The sequence below is a fragment of the Mytilus trossulus genome, chromosome 8 (assembly GCF_036588685.1).
Source record: "Mytilus trossulus isolate FHL-02 chromosome 8, PNRI_Mtr1.1.1.hap1, whole genome shotgun sequence".
NCBI classification, from domain to species: Eukaryota; Metazoa; Mollusca; class Bivalvia; order Mytilida; family Mytilidae; genus Mytilus; species Mytilus trossulus.
In genome coordinates, this window is record NC_086380.1 from 31223468 (window position 1) to 31250319 (window position 26852).

The 26852-nt window shown below is 32.7% G+C and overlaps 1 protein-coding gene across 1 annotated transcript; it reads left to right on the forward strand.

Annotated features, from left to right (window-relative positions):
* Positions 1-6747: 6747 nt before the first annotated feature.
* Positions 6748-24373, forward strand: LOC134727576 (zinc finger protein ZIPIC-like). The gene is made up of 5 exons (XM_063591957.1): positions 6748-6825; positions 12581-13618; positions 15876-15949; positions 22833-22912; positions 23351-24373. Exons 2-5 carry the CDS (start codon positions 12590-12592, stop codon positions 24268-24270), a joined length of 2103 nt encoding a protein of 700 aa, XP_063448027.1. The 5' UTR covers positions 6748-6825; positions 12581-12589; the 3' UTR covers positions 24271-24373.
* The last annotated feature ends 2479 nt before the right edge of the window (positions 24374-26852 follow it).

Below are 26852 nucleotides of genomic sequence, written 5' to 3' on the forward strand. Positions count from 1 at the left end.
AGGGTTCCGGGGGTTGGAACCCCTGGTTTATTTTGGACGATCAATGCATTTGAATAGGGACATATAGTTGGACCCCTCCTTCATTTCTAAATAGCTGGATCCGCCACTGTATGGCTGCTCATTAAATGCCGTGTTTTGAGGGTTACACGTGTGTGTGAGCACTTAACCTAGAACAGTGGTGTGTAAAAGCATAACATACGTAAACATATATGCCAATTATCTTGCGTTTACGTTTCACTCCTGGTGTAAAACACAGAAATTTGTTAAAATCAAAACCCGAATTAATTATTATACTCTCAAAACACTTGGCTGTGCTTCTTTATCTTGTCTATTGATGAAGACTGAACAAAGCTCCTAGATGTCGTTTGGTTTTCCTTGTCGTTGGGTTGCATTACTAATTGCCTACATTTACAGGGGGGGCAAGGGGGGGGGGGGGGGGCCAATAACAGCAAAACAATGAATTGATTTGGTGAAAAACAGATAACAAAGAATTGAAAAGGGACAATAACAGATAACAGTAAATGAAATATGCACAGACGTGTATACAACTTTACGGCACCGAATCACTTATGACACATAGACACTAATCATTAATTAGTAAGATGGAGATTCATTAAACTGGGTGGAGTTGATGGGTTCAGTAGGCTTATTATATTTCTACATTGTTGTGACAACACTTCCGCCACCGTACTGAGTAGCTTCCTCTCTGGAGTAGATTCAGATTCAGATTCAATATTTTATTAAAGTCTCACTACTTGCACTACATAAATATACAGTACATACAGAGTATATATACACAATATAAAACAAACAATACAAATATAAAATACAAGTACCATTCTGTTAAGAATTATGAGAGACTGTAAAACAATGGATTTGTGTATAGGTTCTGTCAGCAGTGGTGAATCCAGAAAATTACATATTAAAGTGGGTCCCACTGACTGCCTAAGAGGGGGTCAGCTCCGGTCATGCTTCAGTGCTTACCTATATAATCAACCAAATGTTTCTAAGAAAAAGGGGGCGGGTCCCCCTCTAAATCCGCCTCTTGTCAGATAAGGGACTACAAAATATATCTGTACCGGATTTTATATTTGCAAAACATGGTGACGGCAGTATGATTACAGACCCAAGCACATACAGTCAGAGAATAGAGAGATTGTAGAGGGACGTTAACGAGGGTGTTTTGTGCTATTTCTACAACTTATTCTATCCTTAAGGAGACCAGGGAATTCCTGATCCACTAAATGAACTGCATCTGATAGCCCTGCACTACATTTACAGGGAGAAATTAACAGAAGACTTGATATTTGAACTCAAGCCTGGGCAAGCCATAGACTGAGAACTACAAAAGCAACACCTGTCAATATTTGTATCGCCTGTCAAATACAGAATCCTGTTGGTACACAACTCAGTGAACGAGATTTAGTTTATTATGGATAAGAGGGAAACATTGATGCGGCTAATCTTAAGGACGACGAAAGGCCAATTGTTGAGCCCATGAACATTGCAATTAATAACCAACGAATAATGAAAGCAGATTTCAATAGGACAGGTACCAACTTTGGCATTGATGATTTTGTGAATTGTGTCGAAATCCTTTCTGCACAAACACTATTTCAGTATTTTTTGGTGTATAACAACAATGTTATAAATGATCATTATCTATTTCTTGGCCTACCCCCCTCCACCCCCCCCCCCCCCCCCCCCCCCCCGATTTACGATTTAGTCTTGTCTTTGTTATATTCATCACATAACTCATCCGGTATACACCTATATAAAAAGAAAATGTTGTATGATTGCCAATTTGACAACTCTCCACAAGAGACCAAATGATATATAAAATTAACAAGTATAGGTCACCTTACGGTCTTCAACAATAAGCAAATCCAATACCACATAGTCCGCTATAAAAGGCACCGAAATGACAATGTAAAACAATTCAGACGAGAAAACTAACGGCCTAATTTATGTACAAAAAATGAAAAAAACAAAACAAACCCAGATATGTAACACATAAACAAACGACAACAACTGAACTATACTGGCTCCTGATTTGGGACAGACACATACATACAGAATGTGGCGCTGTTAAATATGTTAGCGGGATCCCAACCCTCCCCTAATCTGGAACACTCACGGGTACAACATAAAAACGAACTATAAAAAAAAAGCAGTTGAAAAGGTGAAAAGGCTGAACTCATCAGATGGATAAAAATACAAATAGTACAAATACAAGTGAACGTGGTTGGATACTTGTACATCCTAACAACAAAAAGACAAAAAAAAACCGAATAAATAAAGTCATGCATTTAAGACTAAATTATCAATCCGTACACATCAAACATCCAATGGATTTAATGCAAAGACGTCAATAAGAAGTCAGAGAAAAACCTGACCTTGTGCTTTGCTAAGATACAGGATTCGACATATTGCAGATGGATGAATGTGTATATGTATATAAAAGAAAATAACCCTTTACCACCCTCATGAATCTAGTATTTAGTTTGCTATAGATTTGACTGATAACAAAATCAATATCAATATCAATAAAACAATATTCAAAGATCTAATTACAGCGCTGAATTGGTAACCTTTTAGAATGAGTTTATCTTAATGATTTATAAGTTTACCAGGAACGTTTGAAAATTTCCGTGCGATAAACAACATTTCTGTAAAATAAAAAGTATGTGCTACATATATCCCATTTAAAATAAGTTTTAAGATACATCTTACTTTAAAACCTAATCTTTATATCTATATATGGAAGAATTAAGGAAAGATTTTTAAAAGTATTTGTAGTCGTAAGAAGCAAAGCTGGAGGTGACAAAAGTAAGAAGCAGTGTCATCAAATGCGCTAGATTGGTAACTCCTAGATATTCCAGTTCATGTTTGAAAGCATGCTGACAATATTTGGTGTTATTTTTTTCTTTATATCAAACATTTCTCGCACACAGAGCAAGCCAACATTCCGAAGAACTTTTAACGTTTCTGATTCTGTCATTTTTCTTTGAGTTTGATCTTAAATCTCTTTATTTACCATGATTCTCTTAATTTCCCATGATTCCCTTATAACAGCTCATCATAATAGAGAAAAACTATCATAAAGAAAAACCTCATCATAATAGAGAAAAAGCTCATCATGATAAAGAAAAAGCTCATAATAATAAAGAAAAAGCTCATCATAATAGAGAAAAAGCTCATCATTATAAAGAAAAAGCTCATCATCATAAAGAAAAAGCTCATCATCATAAAGAAAAAGCATCATAAAGAAAAAGCTCATCATCATAAAGAAAAAGCTCATCATAATAGAGAAAAGGCTCATCATAATAAAGAAAAAGCTCATCATAATAGAGAAAAAGCACATCATAATAAAGAAAAAACTCATCATAATAAAGAAAAAGCTCATCATAATAAAGAAAAAGCTCATAATAATAAAGAAAAAGCTCATCATGATAAACAATGAAGTACCATAAGGCAGTTACGGCGTTCCATAACAAATACCATGAAGCTAAAAGTACATTATTAGTTTCATCAACAACATTGTAATTCATGTAATTGTTATCTTTGACAACAGTGTCAAAATCAGTGCTACAAAATAAAGATTGCAATAAATATGAATCATTTTCATAAATGGACACACCTGTAAACGCAGGGGACGTTTTTTCACACAATAATGAGGGGGGGGGGGCAAGGGGGGTCCCAATAAGTAACAGCAAAACAATGAATTGATTTGGTGAAAAACAGATAACAAAGAATTGAAAAGGGACAATAACAGATAACAGTAAATGAAATATGAAAATAAATCTGTCCACGACCAATCCAGTAGATTAGTCCGAGATTACTCTGACAAAACAGCAGTCGGACGTCAGAGTAATCTCGGACTACAGTACATGACTCGTAGATCTTAGCATGTAACTTGTGGTATGGACCTAGAAAATTGTAATTTGTGTAAACAAGACGTTTCGGTCATTGAGGCAGTTCTGCCTTGGTTGAGTTTTTTTCTGTAACTTGTACAATAAGTTTTAGTATGGATGTTGATTTTTTCTGAACGAAATCACTAGTTTCTGTTTTTGAAATAGGGATATTTTTAATCTAGGGCATTTGAGGGATCAATTTTTAATGATTTAGGTTTTTTTAATTAATTTTTGAAAGTAGTGCAGCCAGTGACACTTTATTATCACGATTATATTTTTATATTTTTTATTTCTGAAAAGCAATATTTATACTTTACAAGTAATACAAAAAACATTGATGCACTATATATTTTTTTTTATTTAATGACCTCATGATGAAACTAACTTATAAAATACAAAAATACCCAGATCAGATAAGACAGGACAAGTAACTGACACACGCATGCCAGTTATGGTTATTCTGATAATAGAAATTGACTCAAGTGACAATGCTGGTGGACTATCAGTCCCCGAGGGTATCATCAGCTCAGTAGTCAGTATTTCGGTACTGACATGATTTAACAAACTTTACTAAAATTTGTCCGTTTATCAATTTATAAATTATTAAGAAACTAAGGTTTCAACTCCCTCAGGCAAAGTTGGCTTTAGATGAATTTGGCTATTTATTTTAGGTATTTTTGACATACAGCACTTCAACGGTTTCAGTACTTATACATCTTCAGATTTCAAATGTTTGGCATTGAGTGTTCCTGATGAAGGTAAATCCAGAAAAGCGCTTCGGACGCATGAAATTAATAACGTGTTGTTTTCAATATTCTGATAGTATAATAGAGATTGGTCCTATTGAAACACCAATCATGCATCTTACGTGAAATTATAGAATATGGAAAATTTGGGTACAGCATTAGAGAAGCTGTAGGATTTTAAATAGGGTATTTGTAGAAAAATTAAACTGAAGGCACATCTTTATTTGTATCAATGGTTTCTGAGCTTCAATTTTCGCCATGTGAAGCAGTTAAAAAGCTTTTTAAAATATGGTGAGTGAAAAGAGAGCTAGGGAATAGCACTGATAATATAAATGCTAAAAGAAAAAGATGTTGTATAGTTTCCAAAGCCATAATTCAGCCCTTACCACTTATAGGAATGTAAAACAATTCAAAGGAGTAAACTAACTGCCTAATTTATCCACAAAATAGTGAACGGGAAATTTAGTAACACAGTAACAAACTACAACCACTGAATCCAGGCTCCCTCCTGACTTGGAAATAGTCACATACAGAGTGTGCCTGCGTCAACTTAATCATGCTAGTTGGTGTCTCATCCTCCCCTAATCAGGGACAGTGGTGTAATAGTACAACATAAAGATTATTATGTGGTCATTGAATAAAAAATATCTATTGGGTGTACCAATGCTTTTTTATAACAAAATCCATACTATAAGTTATTGTACAAGTAATGAGTGAATTATAATTTGTACAAAATGCTACATGTTCACAGACAACGGAATTTATTACAAAGGATTATAACAATATATACTGGAATGGTCCTTGGTCCAATTGATTTTAATATGTTTATGTGATGTATGTTACTGATATTCTTCTGCACATACAGGGTCACCCAATACTACTAGTAGAAAGACATCAATGATATACATTGTAAGAAGATGTGGTAAGCTTGCCAATGAGACTATTATCCATTCAAATAACAATTTTCAATTATCTTCAATTTCTACGGAAGATTGGCTTTCAAATGATGCTAACATTCGAATTTTCAATAACAGGTAACAGCTAATAGGTTCTCACAATAACAGATAACAAAATAGATAAAAGTCCTATAACAGCTAACAAAGAATAAGATAATAACAGCTAACAGTAAATATATTTTCAGAATAACAGATAACAAAGAATTAAAATGCCTCATAACAGCATAACAGTTAAACCCCTTGCCCCCCCTCTTTACATGTACATGCATGTTTTTTTTTTATTATTATCAAGGATTTGTATAGTTAGATCTAACTATACAAATCTTGTTATTATGAATAGGAATGGGGTCAGGAATGACACTCGCTCCTTGATGCGGATCAATTGGATTAACTTTATATCAAGAAAAACTTTAATATGCATGCATGAGATACCTATTTCGGATTGAAAAAGAAATTATGTACATGTATAAGTGTGAACAATTGATATAATACAAATATGTGGTATGATTGCCAATGACGGACAACTCTCCACACTGACTATAGGTCAACATAATTATGGCCTTCAACAATGCACAAATCCTATACCGCATAGTCAGCTATAAAAGGCCCCGAAATGACAGTGTAAAACAATTCAAACGAATAAACTAAAAGCCTTTTATATATATGATCATATATGTGACCAATAATTTATTATTTATTCAGTGATATTGATCGATATTGGACATTGATTTAACTTGACGACAACAATCAATTGGGTGTAGTTTTGGAAAGTAATGCCGTCACATCATTGGACGTTACGATTAGAGTATCAAAATATTGGACGTCGATTTAAGAATGTGACGTCAAATTTGGACGTCGATTTGTGAAACGGACGTCGATTTGAGGAACGGACGTCGATCTCGGATTCTATAAACATATATATATCATGTATTTCATTTTATTATTTCATTGTTATGACAAATCATTTTAATCATTGTATGAAATTTAAAACCCGCAATGGTCCATAATTGGATTAATAAAGTATTCTTATTCTTATTCTTATATCACTGTTAAATATTAAAACACAAAATAATCGACCGTTAACCTGCCCTGAATTTATAATTCCCGCCACAAATTACCTACAGTCTTTATTATCTCCCCTCAATACACTACTGAAATATGGCTTCCGGTCCAAACAAAATACCCCGAAATTAATATTTGCAGGTTTAGGTAAGATTTAAGAACATACAGTAAAAACGTTTAAACAAATGGAAAGTGGAAGACACAAAAAATGGTGATATACGCAAAGAGTCATGACATGTCCCAAATTTTGACCAATGTCTAAATGTCAACCCCCTTTTCCTGTGAAGAGTTTTTCAAGCTTTTGGGGGAATACAAAAGTGATTAAGGGAACACGACATTTCAATATATGGTGTAGATGGAACTTTGAGAACAGATGTGCACCCACCATAAAATTCGTGCAAGACACCTGTCCCACTGTCCAATTACCACTGATTACACGAAGAGGGTGGTCAAGGGTTATTTTCGTGCAACGTGATCGCCGTTTTTTATTTGACGTTCAACATGTTTTTCCTTTTTAGCTCACCTGGCCCGAAGGGCCAAGTGAGCTTTTCTCATCACTTGGCGTCGTCCGTCGTCGTCCTGCGTTAACTTTTACAAAAATCTTCTCCTCTGAAACTACTACGCCAAATTTAACCAAACTTGGCCACAATCATCATTGGGGTATCTAGTTTAAAAATTGTGTCCGGTGACCCCGCCAACTAACCAAGATGGCCGCCATGGCTATAAATAGAACATAGGGGTAAAATGCAGTTTTTGGCTTATAACTCAAAAACCAAAGCATTTAGGGCAAATCTGACATGGGGTAATATTGTTAATCAGGTAAAGATCTATCTGCCCTGAAATTTTCAGATGAATCTGACATTCCGTTGTTAGGTTGCTGCCCCTGACGACGTAATTTTAAGGAAATTTTGTTGTTTTTGGTTATTATCTTGAATATTATTTTAGATAGAGATAAACTGTAAAAAGCAATAATGTTCAGCAAAGTAAGATCTACAAGTACGTCAACATGACCAAAATGATCAGTTGACCACTTTTGGAGTTATTGCCCTTTATAGTCAATTTTTAACCATTGGTAAATCTTAGTAATCTTTTAGAAAAATCTTCTCCTCTGAAACTGCTGGGCCAAATTATTTGAAACTTGACCACAATCATCATTGGGGTATCTAGTTTAAAAACTGTGTCCGTTGACCCCGCCAACTAACCAAGATGACCGCCATGGCTATAAATAGAACATAGGGGTAAAATGCAGTTTTTGGCTTATAACTCAAAAACCAAAGCATTTAGGGCAAATCTGACATAAGTAAAATTGTTAATCAGGTCAAGATCTATCTGCCCTGAAATTTTCAGATGAAATGAACAACCTGTTTTTGGGTTGCGGCCCCTGAATTGGTAATTTTAAGGAAATTTTGCTGTTTTTGGTTATTATATTGAATATTATTATAGATATAGGTAAACTGTAAACAGTAATAATGTTCAGCAAAGTAAGATCTACAGATAAGTCAACTTGAACGAAATGGTCAATTGACCCCTGTAGGAGTTATTGACCTTTGTAGTCAATTTTCAATCTGCTTCCTTTGTTTAATATTTACATAGACCAAGGTGAGCGACACAGGCTCTTTAGAGCCTCTAGTTTAATTGACGTTCAGTTGTGCAAGACGAAAGCCTCGTTCAACGTGTTCTGCTTATTTATATTTTACATGCATCGTGATTTTCAAGGTTTTATTTTGCGTGCTCGGTTGTTTTCAAATATAATTCAAACACTTGGCAGGGATCGTCAAGAAATACTTTTTTAAAAGCTGTAGACCAATTATATCATAAATGTGTATACTACATTTGTAAATCGGGAATATCAAGTAAAACAAAGAGTTAATATATACAAGAAGACAGTGACTCAATCACAAAAGGTTCACATAAAAGTATTTATTTTTCATGCAACGTTCATCACAGAAATTATTTCATGTTCAACGTGAAATTATGTCTTATTTCACGTTTTTTTCGTGCAAGCACTCTCCCTTTACCACCCTCCACGAAAAGTTGAGAACTGAACTTAGCCTTAGACCGAAAAAAAATTGTTTGACTAGCAGTCAGGGGACTTACTTAAACAAGTGAAATTCTGAATCACTAATTCAAGTAACATTATTTCCTTAAAGGTTGGAAGTTAGAGTTGTCTTTCTTTAATAATCACCTATTTAAGGGGGTTTGCGGGTCTAATTAGTTATCAAAAATACCAGGATTATAATTTTATACGCCAGACGCGCGTTTCGTCTACATAAGACTCATCAGTGACGCTCAGATCAAAATAGTTAAAAAAGCCAAACAAATACAAAGTTGAAGAGCATTGAGGACCAAAAATTCCAAAAAGTTGTGCCAAATACGGCTAACTAAGGTAATCTACTCCTGGGGTAAGAAAATCCTTAGTTTTTTCGAAAAATTCAAAGTTTTGTATACAGAAAATTTATAAAAATGACCACAAAATTGATATTCATGTCAACACCGAAGTGCTGACTACTGGGCTGGTGATACCCTCGGGGACGAAACGTCCACCAGCAGTGGCATCGACCCAGTGGTGTAAATAGTTATCAAAAATACCAGGATTATAATTTTATACGCCAGACGCGCGTTTCGTCTACATAAGACTCATCAGTGACGCTCAGATCAAAATAGTTAAAAAAGCCAAACAAATACAAAGTTGAAGAGCATTGAGGACCAAAAATTCCAAAAAGTTGTGCCAAATACGGCTAAGGTTATCTACTCCAGGGGTAAGAAAATCCTTAGTTTTTCGAAAAATTCAAAGTTTTGTATACAGAAAATTTATAAAAATGACCACAAAATTGATATTCATGTCAACACCGAAGTGCTGACTACTGGGCTGGTGATACCCTCGGGGACGAAACGTCCACCAGCAGTGGCATCGACCCAGTGGTGTAAATAGTTAGCAAAAATACCAGGATTATAATTTTATACAGGATTATAATCATTTATATAGGATTTCTCTATATTTTTCTATAAATGAACTTTATCTTAAAGTTAATAGAAAAATAAATTAAAAAAAGTGGGGTCACCGTTCATTTGCGCTTACAATCTGCCTTCGAAAGAAGCATACATTTTTGTAAAAGTGTTTTTTTTCTGTTGAAGTAATAGGAGAAATAACGTTAATATCGAAATAAAAAAAAGAAATTTATTACAGAAATCGCTCAAATTTTACAATAATTTAGTTTAAGTACAGCTTATATGGAAATTCTTTTAAAAAATATAGGTCACCGATGAGTTGAAAAAGATATTTCAATTTTAAAGCCAAAAAATGGCATGTTTCCACCAAAGGGAGATAATTTGGAACTTTTTCAATGATGTATACATTTTAAAAGTATTCTGGGGCCAACACAAATTGATTGTTTTGAATGATTTTTGTACCATATGATAAAGTAACAACTACAAAAGGTAACAAATAAAATTTGTAATGAAAAATAAATGTTTCATTTTTTTTCTGAAATTTTTATACATGTACCCTCGAGCCTCCTTAAGTAGTACAAATTAATCACTAGAAGAAGTGATTTAATATTAGTGTGCTTTAAATATAGAATACTAATGATCCAGGGAGTAATTATGTTTCTAAACCATGTAAACTTATCAGAACCAACATCTGTGTTGTCTAGGATGACCAGGTCATTTCAGGTGATGACCTTGTACTGAATCTAGGATAATGACATAAAAATCACTTGTTTAAGTATCAGACCTCAATTTCCTTCCCCAAAATCACTTCTTTAAGTATCATTCTTTTAATAACCCCCACTAATTTCAACACCCCGAAAAGTGAAATTTTTACCGCAAACAACAGAATTTTATTACATAATCTGAAAGATGAAACCTTGAACTTCACAGGAAAAATACTCCCACTGCTGTGAAAAATCTTTTAAGAAAGTATCAGTTCATTGTGTAAAGCCATTATTATAGCATTTTTTCAACTAAAATAGAATTTTCAGGTAAAAACTAGCCTTAAAGGCAAAAACCTTGCTACTTAAAAGAAGCCAAAAAGTTCATATTTTTTAATTTTAAAAGATGTTCTTTAAACCTATATATGTGTTTAAAATTTTGAAAAAACTACAAAATCCCAATTTTTGAAAAGACCTTGAATTTGCTACTCAAATAAGTGATTTAAAAATCACTTATTTCAGTAAGTCCCCTGACTGACTAGTGAGCCCTAATAGTTTGCATTATATGGTGCCCTAGTAAATTTATGTAACACTAGAAGCACTGATTACCAGAGAAACTGGATTTCTGGAGCTGAGAGCTCCGTTGTCTATATATGTACATGTATCTGAGCTTGAGCTTGTACAGTTATAGGAGTCTGACATATAAATCGAGAAAGAGCGTGAGATAAGGAGAGAGAGAATTTAAGTGAGGAGAAGACAGTTGTGTCTATTTAGTACAGAGGACAGCTGTATTGTAGAGCCTGAAGTTAGATGTACATTGTGTTAATTATATAAATACTTGTAATTTGTTTAATATAATTAGTCGTGTGATTTTGTTTCATAATATAGTATTGAACTTTCATTCGACTTTGTGTTTATGTTCACTAACAAGACTTTGTTCAAACTACAAGAAGTAAATTTCAAGGATAACCCTGATTAAGAGTATACTTGACACAACCACAAGAATACACACTTTAGTTCAAGTACCATACTAATCTTTTTCTTCACACATAATACAAAACATGATGAATTCTGCATGGTGAGTTCTTTAACCGACTTTTATGTAAAAAATCATGCATATACTAATAAATAGAAGTAATAAAGCATGCAAACATATGAACATAATGAAAGCAAATTAAGTTTGATTCATGAGACTCCAGAGTCAAAGCTCATGTGACAAGGGTCTCTGTGCATTGAACGGTGGAATCAGCAAATCACTTGATTACAATGTATCACAAAATAATAACAAACTAAAACATGCATTATTGGATCAAAAGAATTCTGTCTTAACTGAAGAAGCATGCTCTACAAGGGTTAAGTTCAGCCTTAAACCACCAAGAAATTATAACATTACTCCAGTTACTGAGCTGACTCTGTGGGTAAACTATCTCGTGATTATCGCAAATACAAACAAGTTAAAAATGTGTTTAGACACCTATGACAATGTATGATCTTGATAAGGCTATTTAATAACTGATTGTATAAGCATGTTAAGACACTGCAGTCATTAACTGATGCACACTTAATTGAAGTAGTCTATAGCAGTATTGTAACCGCTAGGATATTTTCCATTGCTTATGGGAAAAAAATAATTTTGAAGTAAAAGTAGGTTTGATTAGTAGGTCACCTCTTGACAACTGAAGGTGTTCAAGCCGATCCCAACAAAGGTAAAGCAGTAATGAAAATGTCAACACCTACCAATGTTTCTGCCATTAAGAGATTTGTAGGTTTTATGACAGCAAGACAGAACGAAACAATATAAAAAACCATGCAAAGAAAAGAAAAATGAAATGAAATACCAACCTACATTTACCTATCCTATACCCTATACGGCTGCCAAAAAAATTTGGGTTGTATATTGCTATTACAGCGTTGTTTTTTTCCAAGATCATTTGGTTTCCAGACAATAACTTTGGTTTAAATGTTTGAATCTCTATACCAAAAGGTTCAATACAACAAAATGGACATGAGCATGATACACCTTTTAAGATAAACTTATAGTATCCATAGCAGCGATACTGTTCAAAATAAGCAAATTTGCATACAATACAAAAACAATGATACATTGTACAGCATCAGTAGTAACAATTTTTTACTTGTAACATTTTTCTGCATCAAAATGATATAAAACTTGGTATGTGTCTTCAGTTACAATTTTAGAATCCCTATAAAACATCTGTTAATGTGATTACCTTGATAAATATATTTTGTAGTTGATAACCATGCAGGAAGTAAAGTGGAAAGAATCTCGATACAAAGAATCCTTATCTACAGCATTATATAAATTACAACAAGCAGATTGTTTGTGTGACATATGGATCTGTACCAAAACAAGAATGGTACCAGTTCACAGACTGATGTTAGAAGCATTCACTGGTCCCCTTTGTAATACCAGTGTAAAAGATGGAACCAGTCCTATCAGTAACTTTATAGATATTTGTAGTAGATTTGCTCGTTCCATCGTACTGATACTTGTACGATACTTGTACACTGGGGAAGTAATAATTGATGTGGAGTTGATCAGTGAATTTATTAAACTCTGTAAGTTGCTTCATTTAGACAGTGTTGTTTTAGGGATGGAAACTGAAATGGAATTTTTGAACAAGAATGTAAAACAGGAAGTGACATATCTTGATAATAATTCAGGTTTTTGTCCTGAAAGGACTTCACAGCCTCCAGTTCCTGTCTCTCTTATTACCAACAAAAACAATGAGTCTGAAACTTTTGAAGATTCTTTCATACAGCAAAATTCTGACTTTATAGAAGAAGTGAAAAAAGAAATTACTGGTGATTTTGGTACCTTGAATGTTAGATTGGGATCCAGTTCACCATGTGAAAACAATAAAAGAGGTCAAGAAAGGGAGAAGCACAATGAAAACCAAAATGAAACCATTTCAGTTGAAGGATCAATTGATATAGATGATGACAATGAAAATGCAAGCCCTCAAAAAAGGCAAAGACTATCAGAAAATAACCAAAGTGTGGTTGATATTGAAACTGAAAAAAGGCTTTATAAGTTAGTCTGTAAAATGACTTCTGATGATGAAAGTAACATAATGGAAAAAAGAACATGCTCAAAATGTAATAAAGTTTTAGAGATAACCAAATATTTGAAACATATGAAAAATGAACATAGTCTTTTTGCTTGTCCTATGTGTGACTGGATTGGACATCAAATTGGTCATCTATCTGATCATATGCATAGCCAGCACAAAGTTGTGATCTCATCAAAAAAAACCTGTGGCATTAAGGTTAGTTCAACTACAGTTATACATCATCAATGATTAAAGGGTAATACTCAATCATAAATCTGTAGCACATGCTTAATATGGTACCTAACACTACAGGGAGATAACTCTGTAAATCATCTAAACGTTTTAATCATGTCGTATTGTTAAGGAAATATTAAGCTTTTCAATGATCAAAATTAATGTTTGTCATTGAAACTGCTATGTATCCAACCAATTTTTTGACAGAAAGCGATAGGTTCATTTGTTTTCAAATTTTTAAATTTCTTTTAAAGGGTCAAAGTTAATATTTTGTCAAAATTGTTTGGTAATTAAAGGAGCCAAATTAATTTTAGTCAAGGTGTTGGGTACCACCTTAATGTAATATGAATGTTATGCCAAATGTAGGTCTTATTTCGATATTTTGGAGAGAAAAGTGATTAAAAATTATGTGTAGAACTTTAAATTTATAGTTTTTTTTTCTGATATTTTTCTTCCCAATTCCTGCAAAATTGCATAAAATTTTAACAACTATCATGACTATTTCAACACTGACTCAAAAAAAAAAAAAAAAATAACCCCTGATGCAGTATCTGTAACAGTCACAAACATGACTGATTAATTCAGTTTATCATAAAGATATAATATATATATATACTTCAATATCACCAGATCCTGCTTATCCTCTACGCATAAATGAACTTCCTCCAAATGCTGCCTTAAATGAACTGTTATCTAAAAACAACAAAAGTATAGCGAACTTTATCTTGGACTGAGATCGTATCAGAAGAGAGATTATTTAACTATTTTACTTGAACTGTTGAATTTTCTAATAATTTAGACATTCGTCCAAAACTATGTGTTATCTATTTTTCAAAATTTTGAACTTTAATTTGTCAGTGCATCGTAAGCCTATCTGGCTAGCTGTAATGTAATATTGTATTGATATGTATCTATTGTATATACAGGTTGCACTATAATAAATCATTCATTCATTCGATATTCATTCATATATACCAGTCAAGGGTCTAACTTAAATAAGTTATAAGGGAAAAATAACATACATGTTGTTATTTGGGGCTAAATTATAAAAAAAACTGTGATAACATATGTATGTTACTTGTTTCAAAGGGAAAAATATATATATATACAACCTTTATTTTGTTAATTTTTTCTCTATTTCTATTGATATTATTATTTTCTTTATGCATACTAATCTTTGCCAAGATATAACAGCTCATAGTTTACCAATCTGACATGCATAGCACACCTATGTTATTACAGAAAATATATTCCTGCAATAACAAAAGGGTGTTATAACTGATTCTCTATATCTCTTGAAAGGCTTTGCTCTGACTTACATAACAATTTATTTCAATTCATTGTAAGAAATAATGATCAGCTTGTAATGAGGCACTGCACAAGATTCCCAGTGTCTGATTTACGTTCATATTGTAAGTTTCATGCTTGTGATAACCTAAGCCTTGTTATTATAGCTTAGTTTGCCCATAAAGGTCTTGTCTGATTGATTTACCATGGTTGATCAAAATTGTATTAATGGAATTAGAAAATTTGTTATGAACATGATGAAGATAATATATTAAACTACTGCGCAAAGTTTTAAGAATTCCCAAGTGCCCATTAAAGATAAAATAATTATGATACATTTAACTGATAACAAACATATATGTTATTACAGATGAAGGAAAAAAGAGTAGACAACTCTTGAAAGTGTCTGTTATAACACATGCATGTTATTTTTCTCTGATAACTTATTTAAGTTAGACCCTTGACTCAGTTGACTGTATACCAATACACATAATTAACAGCGCCTGGTGATATTTCATAGCCTGACCGGTTTCTGTTTATCATGTTTAATACTCTCAGTGGTGTCAAGTACTGTGGATAACTGATTAAGAGTGGCACAACTGATAAATGACCCTGTCTTTTAATTGATATGGAAGAGATGCCGTGTTCTCCCAAGATATTTCATTTAGCATCCTGGTAAGCACATTGTAAATGGGGAATATTTATAAAAAAAATGATCTTGTTTCTAAAAATTATAGCATCACATTTATAACATAGTCTTTACATTTGCTATAAGCATGATAAGAAAACCAATTCAGACAGCATCAATATCACATTCAAGAAATATAGCATCAAATTTCCAGGATGCTAAAAGGCCATGGGGAGAAGCCGTAGCACCTTACAAGCTTTAATACAACCTAAATAAATTAAATACAGACATTATTGCATTACATGTATGTTATTCTATTTTTAGACTGTAGAAACGTCTGAAGAAAGTGAACTAATGTATATAACACAAGCAGAACCTTTCCAACAACACATCCAGCTGTAAGTAGTCCTATCTTTTAAATGAAGCTTTTTATTTTTAAAGGTTTTGTAAACTTCAATGATACATTGTAGGCTGCTGTTTTTAGTTAAATGGTGGAGTGATCTCCATGAAAATAGTAAACATGGTAAAGGCGATAAATTGACCAAAATGTGTAAAAGTTTTTTAAAATCATGAAAATAGGATTTTTTGTTTACATGTCATGCATGTGTTCATCACAAAATCAGTGTAAAAACTGATGAATATAAAGTGTTTGCTGAAAGGGGAGGGTTTCCAAAACACAAATACTTTTTTGATATGCATATATCATGTATATATTGTCAGATTTGTACTTCATATAAATTCCTTTTATGCACACTTTTTGAATGGAAATTGTGACATCACAATGAATTCTAATAGAAAGAAAACCCAAAATACGATGATATGTGCATTAAGTATGTTATCAACGTCATGAATATGTGGCAAAACAATAACAAATATTGCACAAGAATATAAAAAAAAAGTGTTGGAAGAAGAACAAATAAATAAAAAAAAATTACCTCATGAAAATCTTTTGTAACGCTTGCATCTGAAGAATACCATCTGACAATGTCAATGACAACTTTCTCCAAATTGCAATATGTGAATTCTGTTGGAAGAGCTAGACAGATATTTATTATGTTTATGAAAATGTACATAAATAGGAAATGAGAATTGGGATTATAACTTTGTGTGACAAAGCTAAAGATTGAAAATGATTTGCAAAAAAATATTGTTTAATGCACAAAAGAGTGTCATTTTTACCGACATTTGGATACAGGTTAAACAATGTTAGAGCTGACTTCTGCTGAATATTATGAATATCAACATACTAAATTAGAGCAGAGAATGGCATCTGTAGGTAGGTATACAACTTACATAGAATATCATTGTACTCAAAGCTATTGTCTCAATTCTGTTGTTTTTTTCATCATTGTCCTCGTCAATTATTTGGTTATGCTGCTTAGTTTTTGGAAAACAACTTGACAAAAATTAAAAACATAACTTTTTTTTAGAATTTTTAACTGTCAGTGAGTGATTTTTTTGCACTTTTGTAGTTAACCTTGGATTTTGTTGTTATTTCTGTAAAATATTTTGACTGCAAAACTAAATATGGACTTAATATCCTTTCCAATCTCTTTCAGTAATATTCATGATATTATTCCATTTTCTCTTGCAGGAATCCAAATAAACCAAAAGATGACGATATTGAATTTGATAGACCTACAGATGCAGTAGTTAAACATGAATCCATCCAGGAAAAATACACATGTAAACTGTGTAAATATACAACAAATATCAAATGTTATTATTACAAACATTTACGTAAAGGGCATACTAGTCATGCAGACACAATAACCAATAAAAGACAGAAGTTGAATGTTGACCCATCTATAAATTCTGAACCAAGTTCAAAAACCAAAATGTTTCTATGTAGCTCATGCGGAAAGTCATTCACATCAAAGTATGGATTAACTTTACACGATAAAACTATTCATAAGAAAGAATTCAAATTCACATGTAATGTATGTGGAAAAGGTTTTGGAACTTTATATAACTTTAATGGTCACATGTCATCACATAACAATTTGTTGAGAGAAAAATGTGACCAGTGTAATGCCTCATTTCAGTACTGGAAGTCTCTTTTGAAACACAAAAAGGCACGTCATAGTACACTAGAAGAAGATACAAAATTTGAGTGTGACATCTGTCACGTAATATATGGATCAAAAGATGGACTTAGAGAACACACACTTGTTGTGCACAATTTAAAAAGGAAAACATGTGAATATTGTGGAAAAGAGTTTAAATGGAGATCTTCATTGGCATATCATTTGAAAAAGTGTATAAAAAATGTACAGAATAGCCTTATGTTTGATTAAAATTACCTTTACAGATAAATTTGCTACTTGTTAATGTTGTTCATTATTTGCCCAAACATATTCAACTCAATGTCAGCTTGTACTTAAACATGCTTAAACTTTAAAAGGATGAGCTTGTGTTTACATGTTCTGAGCTCCTGTCTCTAAAAGAAGAAACGTATTGTCTGTTTTTGGTCTCTACTTTTTTTGTCAGTCCTTAATTCTATTTATACATTTGCTGTAAGGATTTGGTAAATGTTGTACCATGAAAGTATAGTCATCAATTTAAAGCTATATTTGATATGATGTGATCATGTTTTATATGCCTATCAAAATGTCACACCGTAACTTGAGAATCGCTCATCCAAATTTCATGAAACTTAACTATTCTTTTTAATGAAAATAGGATTTAAGCTTTTTGAGTTACAGGATTTTATAACTAAAACAGGGTGTTTATTTTTCACATGTTGCATCTTATCTTAAATAAAATTGAGAATGGAAATGGGGAATGTGTCGAAGCAACAACAACCCAACCTTAGAACAGACAACAACCGAAGGCCACAAATGGGTCTTTAATGTAGTGAGAAACTCCTGCACCCATACCGGCTGAGCTGGCCCCTTAAAAAATATTTATACTAGTATAGTGATAATGGACGTCATACTAAATTCCGAAAAATACACAAGAAACTAAAATTAAAAATCATACAAGACTAACAAAGGCCAGAAACTCCTTACTTGGGATATGAACCCTTCCCCTATACCTCTAGCCAGTGTAGAAAGGTGAACACATAACAAAACGCATTTTTAAATTCAGTTCAAGAAAAGTCTGAGTCTGATATCAGAAGATGTTACAAAAGAAAGAAATAAAATGACAACATTTATAACAACAGACTACTAGCAGTTAACTGACATGCCAGCTCCAGACCTCAACTAAACTGATTGAAAGATTATGTCTTTATCATATGAATATCAGGCACAATCCCTCCTGTTAGGCGTTAAGTATCATACTATCATAAAATATATGAGAAGAACATAACCTGTAATGACTTGCTTCAAACTATACACACTTCTTAGTTTTATTAATCTAAAGATCTGTACATTTTTTGGTGATGATTCAAAATATTATTTAAGAGTTATTTAGTATTTGTATGACATTTTTTTTTTCCATATAGCACGTCGTATCCGTTCGTTCATTCGTTCATCTGCTTGTTATTACCTCCGTCTGTATCGCTTCAGGTTAAAGTTTTTGGTCGAGGTAGTTTGTGATGAAATTGAAGTCCAATCTACTTGAAACTTTATACGCATGTTTCCAATAATATGATCTTTCTAATTTTAATGCCATAATAGAGATTTTTTCGCATTTTTTACGGTCCATTGAAAATAGAAAATGAAAGTGCAGATTGAGCATTCTTGTTTTAAACGTAGAATTTGGATTTTATTTTTCTACTCTTGTCCTTGTACATCCTGATGTTAAACTGTATGAAAATTTTAAAGAATCTGTCCTTGAATGCATTAAAAACTATGACAAACAACGCAAGAAGATTCCATGATGGATTGTAATACAAAAATATTTAGAATTTGAAGCCTTCATAATATTTGCTTTTCATAGATTTTAATGAAGTTGACATAGAAAAAAGGTATTACCCAAGCTGAGTACAGACTTAAGTTGAACGCATCTATCACATCAAACAAGTCAGGTAACAACAGATACAGTTGACTCGGCCTCATATCTTGACTTTCATCTAGAAATAGACAATTAGGGTCGGTTGAAAACAAAACTTTACGACAAAAGATATGAATTCAGCTTTTAAATTCTGAACTTTCCATTTCTAAGAACCAACATTCAAGTAGCACTCACATACAGGGTATATATCTCCCGATTGATACGATATTCCCGTGCTTGCATTTAGGAGATAACTGTATTGTATTTTAAGCTCCGACGGCATCAATTGGGGATTTGATGGTCGCAAATTAAGTTTACTGGCGACGCGTTAGCGGAGACAGTAAACGGGTATTTGCGACCATCAAATCCCCAATTGATGCCGTCGGAGCTTAAAATACAATATTGTTATCTCCATTCTAATGAAATTGACAGAAAACAACGTTAAAACATGTAATTAAAATCTGTCATATGCCGTCTGCGCTTGCGCGTACGTCCCATAGCATCAATTGTCAATTGATGCCATGTAAAAAAGTGACGTTATCCAATCAAAATGAACGTTACAAACGTTGTTGCATTAGAATTCCTATCATGATTTTCTTGATAGAGGGTTGCTGCTCGCAAGGAAGCTATTAAACCAAGAGTTCCAAATGGTGAAGTTGAAATCTTCCCTAAATTTTACAGACGCCATCAGGAGTTGGTTGACTGTTATGAAATAACCGTTTTACAAATGATTTCGGAAATGTTCCTTACGTCGTAACTACAATCCCATTCCCTTTCATGAATGTGACCTACCGAATTATACTATATAACATAAGCAACACGACCGCTTACCTTCAATAGAAAAACTGATAATCCTAGTCAATAAAGATCGGAGTCGAGTGCACACGCAAGAGTTGAGTTCGAATTCAAAACTTTAGTGTTGACTGTCTAGTGATTACAATAGTAACTTCTAAGACCACTTAGCCACCAAGGGCCGAGGATTGAGTCTAATGAGGATACATGCAGGTATAATGTGCATAGCAATGACAGTTTTAAGTTCATGCGATTTCCATAAGTTTTATTTTTTATCTCGATTTTGGTTTATTTGATTGAAGTTACGAGAGACTGCACATCCAACGGTAAAAACTCATGCTTCTTAGTCTCATTTATATAGATTTGAAGATTGATTTTGACGAAGAGTTGAACAGATTTTTATCGTCCATCCGTTCATCTGTATGTCCCGCATAAGTTCCTTTGAGTTTTTAGTCAAGTTAGTTTTTGATGAAGTTGAAGTGCAACTTAATTGAATCTATATGATATGATCATTCTTATTTTTAGCGTGAAGAAAATATCAATTTATGATATATATAAACTTCCCTTTAGCACAAATCGATCCATATAGCACAAATGGATTAATACATTTTATAGCTCTAAGGAAATTTTAAATAATTATGAACCGTTTTTGTACCTTATATACTTCAAACCAATTACAAATAAGTAATTGGAAATGCTGAATAGATAAAAAAAACAAAAAACATAATGATTTAATTTCATGAAAAGATAAAAGAGTTTAGAGGTTTTGAAGATTTTGACTTTTTTTCCCAATTTATAGACACGAACAGATCTAGCTTAAAATATGTCCTGAGTTACACAGAGGAACAAGTGATTGGTATATATGCTGGAGTATTTTATTGACAACACATTCTTTAAATTACGAGGCGGACTTTTTCAACAAATTATGGGCATATATATTAGAAAAAACTGTGCGCCTTATCTTTCTGACCTCTTTTTATTTTCTATCGAATCGGAATTCTTTTAGGCAAAAGCAAGACCAAAGAAGTCAGATGTTTGATTTCACTTTCAGCGGTCATATAAGTGCAAGAATCTATGAAAAATGAGACGTTTTAAATTGTGAAATTTCAATCCATCTTAGTAGCATTATACCATCCCAGCTCATTTGGTATTTAAAGCTTGTAACTGATAACCATACTTTGTAAAGCATCACAATTATCATACAAAGCCGTTGACGAACAAAGGGCATTAAAGAAAGTATCGTTTATCAAATAAAAGTTCATCAGAAGATACTAAGACCGTGTTGATAAATATTCTGTATCAACTTCACAAATAATACTCGTTGGTCTGGAAGTATAGATTGTAGATACTGGCGTTGTTTATCATCTTGATAACGTGTTATAGAATCCTTTTATTTGTATTTTTATATTATTAGTTTTACTGTTTAGTAGAATTATTATGATGTCCATTCAAAAATGCCTGTCCATGTCAGGAATATGACACTTGTCCATTCGTTTGATCTGTTTTACCATTTGATTTCGCCATTTGATAAGGGATTTTTCCGTTTTGAATTTTCCTCGGAATTCAGTCTTCTTGTTATTATACTTTTTTGCACTGCTTGGTACTTTTACATACCGTTATTGTGCTGCGGTAAATTTTTCTTGTCTTTTGGTCTTGCTAATGTGCTTTCTCTATACAAATACATGTATGCCTTTTTGTTTTTCTGTGTTGCCATATTTGTTTGTTTTATAGTAATGACAATTATTTACACTTTGTTAACAGCATAACCCCTATTTGTTCTTTTCAAAAATAGTTGTAAATATAATGGAATTTAATGCGACTGTCATACCAGTGATATATTTAGAAAGCTGCTAAACCAGGTTTCATCCATTATTTCTCTATATAAGGCATCCATTATTTCTCTATATAAGGCAATAGCTGGAGCAAGTCGGGAACATGACTTTTGAGCTTAATATTTTGCCATTTGGCATTTCTTAGGGACTTTACGTTTCGAATTAACGTTGGAGTTCGGTATGTCGACAAACAAAGTACGATCTTGAACGAGTGATCAGTGTCAAATACAATTCCATAAAATCATGAGTGACTGGTTGAGACAATTTAACTTTCTATATATATAAATTTGAACTATTATAACTTTTTAAGTTCTTATAAAAATCCTAGAAATAAATAGGTAAATACATGTAGCTGATATAGATGTTCTTCGACAATACCTTTAAATACGTGTACACAATTCATTTTTGGTCAAATTTTATCTGCTTTCATCCCGTTCTCTTTAATCTCAACGATATTTTAAATATATGTATCATCGAATACATATGTAGGTCTTGGGGGCTAATTTTACATCTGCAAAAACTGTATCATTGTGTTCTAATGAATAACATTTTGATATTATGCAGACATTTTCAATAGATACGAAATAATTTGATTAAAACACTAAACACCCTGGGATATTCAATTTAGAGGGTGTTTATATACCAAAACACATTTATTTTTATCCTCAAGCTATTTTATAACAATTTCTCACCTTTACAATATTTTTTTTCTTTTCAGATCCGACAGTGACGAACTTGACCAGTCAAGTATCATATCCAATTTGCGGAAACCTCACGAAAGAAATGATTCCAACACAGGTATAAATAAAATTTAAATGCCAAAGCTAACTGAAAGCACTATGTTTGCTTTTAAAATTCAATCATTTTCTTCCGTTCTATGGGTTTAAAACCAAATACAGAATGTTTAAAAGAGTATTAGAACACAGAAAAGATATATCTACAAATACTTTCAGTAACATTGCGGCTTGGTAAAGTGTATCTTTGGGTACGATGTGAGCCATATTTAAAAGGACACTCGTCACAGATAATAAATTGAGATATGCAATGCTTGTCCTTGTCGAAGAGATTAGTAAGTTTTGTGTGAAAGGTGATTCATTATGTAAGATAGTAATAGCGTCAAATCGAAATCTAGATACTGCTATTAGTATATTGGTATATATTGGTTTGTTAGTTTTATTTTATGTTTGTATATTTGTGTTGTAAATTTATTAAAAGCTGTTGATCTTTTTCTTACAGAAAAATTGCCCACAAGTCAAAGGACCGCTTTATCAAAAAGTATCAAAGAACTATGGCAAACTGAAATCAACAGTGACCAAACTTCTGTTGTAATGGAAGGAATAAGACAATCATGTACAAGTAGGATTCCAAATCAAGCAACAACATCTGAAAATTTAGACTTCGATATTTTAGATCCACAACCGTTAGAAAATTTAGAACAAATTCTAGAAATTGCAAACAGTTTACCCTCATTACCAGAAATTCAACAGGATGTAATGTCAATTACTGACACGAAGGACCATTTGAACACTACCAAAGATTTGTCAAAGGAGGGTAAAAACATGGACGAAAGAGTAAAGTGTAAACTTTGTGATATAATTGTAGGTAAACGCTCCTTGCGACGTCATGAGCGTACTCATGGTCATCATTTGAAGTGTCCATCTTGTTCTGCTAAATTTACAGAACCATGGGCATTGAAAAATCATATTTTACGTCATTCGGAACCTTATGTTTGTGATACCTGTGGTAAAACTTTTATGTCCAGTTCAGGATTACATGTGCATATGAGAAGGCACGACGGAAATCAACGTTTTGTGTGCCATGAGTGTGGAAAAAGCTTCAGTACACATATGCATTATCAAGGGCACATAAATAGTGTGCATTTGAACAAACGTGACCACATTTGTGAACATTGTAATAAAGGGTTTTCATATAAAACTTCCTTAGACAGACATAAAAGGGAATGCAAGTTTTCACCTGAAGAAAATAGAGAAGAATATAGTTGTGAATACTGTGGTACAAAGACAAAAAGCTTACGTTTCCTGCAAGAGCATATAAAGGGGAAACATAAGAAACAACAGATTATTTGTCATTGTGGAAAAATCTTTGCATGGACTAGGTCTTATAAACGTCATCAGAAATCTTGTTTGATAAAGTGAAGGACTACTGTTATAAAAACATTCTCTAACATTTTGTGAAATACAGGAAAGGAAGATGTCTTATAAATGTCATTAACTATTTTGTTTTACAAAGAAATGGACTTTGTTGGGTCATTGGCAATCCTACCAGATCTCCTTATTTTAAATGAGTCTTATAACGTCCTCTAAAATCTTGTGTAAGACAGGAATATACTAGCTCTTATAAACATAAATTTAACAAATCTTGTTTTACAATGCAAAGAAATGGATTAGATCATACAAACTCTATAAAAAACATTTAAAATAAAGCAGACAACTTCTAAGTTGGAAAGATCACACATGTTACATGTAACATTTTGGCTGCATAGTATATTACGAATGTATTATTTGTGATTTAAGGTGGTACCCAACACCTTCACTTAAATTAAATTGGCTCGTTTAATTTTCATAAAAGTATGACAAATTATTTGCTTTAACCCTTTTACAAAAACATAAAAACTTGAACCAACCAATTTATCAAAATTACACTGGTTAAATAGCAGTTTGACACACACTAATTTTGATCATTCTGTATCTGTATCCTATGAATTTCTGCCAATATAGGCACACCTCCGTTATATGGAGTAAAACAATAAAAATAGTTCCACCAACGCAACAGTATAGAATATCAATCCATCAATATATATACACTGTGAGGATTATGTACACAGTTCACAGTTTTTGATATTTATTTATCCTTTTATATGTAAAAGATAAAAATTGTCTTTATACTATTAAAATTCTATTTATAAAACTAAATATTAAGCCTAGGCGATCTGCAAAAACCCTATTTGACCTATCTAACTGACTTTAAAGTTCATCTTTCTCCTGCTACTTATCAAGTCCATTTTTGAAAGTATTTCGTACCTCTTATTGTGTAATTTATAAATTAATTGTCTACACAAAGGTTCAATTCTATAGCTTATATCATTTTCTGACTCAGCACTGCAAGCATAGTGGAATGGATTAATAATTAGTTGCAAAATGTCTAGCTGAATATTAGAATGTTCACTACATTTATATATAATGTTTTTCAAAATTGGTGTACGAAATTGGTCAAGTGCTCTACAACACAGCAAGAAATGTGAAAGTGATTCTTCTGCTTGGTCACACAATTTACAAGTTGGATCAACGTTGTTTTGATTGTAAGCTGCTTTATTCGTTTGTAGAATGTAGGATCCAGTTGCAATTTTTATTCTTATTGGAATTCTATTGATGTCTCTTTGATTAGCACTGTTCGCTAAGGCCAAAGGATGAATTTTCCCAACTTTAAATAAAGATGTTGGAATGTATTTCAAGCTTGAGTAATACATTATTTCTTCATTAATTCTTGTTGTCCAATATTTATGTACTGCTGTGGTAGTCAATTTCTTCCATTTTCCTTTTGACATTTCAATATAAAGTAGTGATAATGGGTTTTCTAGACTATATTTGATACATATCTTTTTCATGTCTATAAACCAGCTGTTACTATCAAAGCTCTTAATCTGTAGTTGTCTTTCTGCTAGCTTCCACTCAGATGAATTTTTATTTGATCTTGCAATATTTCCAAACAATGAGAGGATTTTTAAGTGTATTTCTGCTTCTATAGGTAGTAAACCAGATATTAAGTATACAGCAGGGTCAGCCACATTAATATTTAGTGAAAGAATTTGCTTAAGTAACTTTTTGTATTGGATCTGTAAATTGTCAAGAATTTTGCCTTTTGGTATCACAATTTCAAGCCCATAGGTTAGTATTGGAAGAATATATGTTCTCAACATTGCAATTGATGTTTCAGGATCAAGACCATTCTCCCCATGTAGACCAGTTCCCATTAGACTGTAGATAGCCCTTCTGTTTTTTTTATTTAAATTTTCGTCAACAGTTGTTTGTGCAGAATTGTTTTGAGATCTCGTTATTCCAATATGTGAAGCTTTGTCTACCACTGGCATTACAGTATCGTTCAATTTCCAAAATCCTAAATTAGTTTCTATAGTTTTAGCTTTGCTTTTTACAGGTAAAATTACGCTTTTTGAAGGTTGTAGATGGTATCCTTCGCGCTTACTGAAATCCACGGCTATATCTACCATTGTTTGTATATCTAATGGGTTACAGACAAGTTGTGCAACATCGTCTGCACATGTCGGTGCACAGCAATTAGTTTCCAATTTTTCCACCAAGTCCAGAGTCACATAGAAAATTCAAAAGAGGATTTATATATAGTTTATATAAATCAGCACTGAGAGTGCCGCCTTGCCGAACACCTTGTTCTATTTTAAAGAAATCTTCTGAGAAGCTATTGTCCCATTTGACATATGACACTGCATTTTGGTAAAGATTGTCTATCAATAATATTGATTGATTTGAAAAACCATATTGATGAAGTCTTTTAATTAAGTTTGCGTGAACCACTACATCGAAGGCAGATTTTGCATCAAGGAGGCCTATATATGTTGGGCGCTTAAGATCTTTATTCTCTCTTTCAAATTCTTCTACTATAAGTTCACAAAGTAATGGTGATGAATTTTCTGTGAAACCTCTTTGTAACGGATTTTGACATATTATTATTTTACAGTTCTCTC

What these genes read in the sequence shown, in the direction of transcription:
- LOC134727576 (XM_063591957.1), top strand. Translation starts at nt 12,590, where the DNA reads ATGCAGGAAGTAAAGTGGAAAGAATCTCGATACAAAGAATCCTTATCT. An exon ending in TTCCAACAACACATCCAGCT is followed by an intron (nt 15,950 to 22,832) that starts GTAAGTAGTCCT and finishes TTTTCTTTTCAG; the next exon opens with ATCCGACAGTGACGAACTTG. An exon ending in AAGAAATGATTCCAACACAG is followed by an intron (nt 22,913 to 23,350) that starts GTATAAATAAAA and finishes TTTTTCTTACAG; the next exon opens with AAAAATTGCCCACAAGTCAA.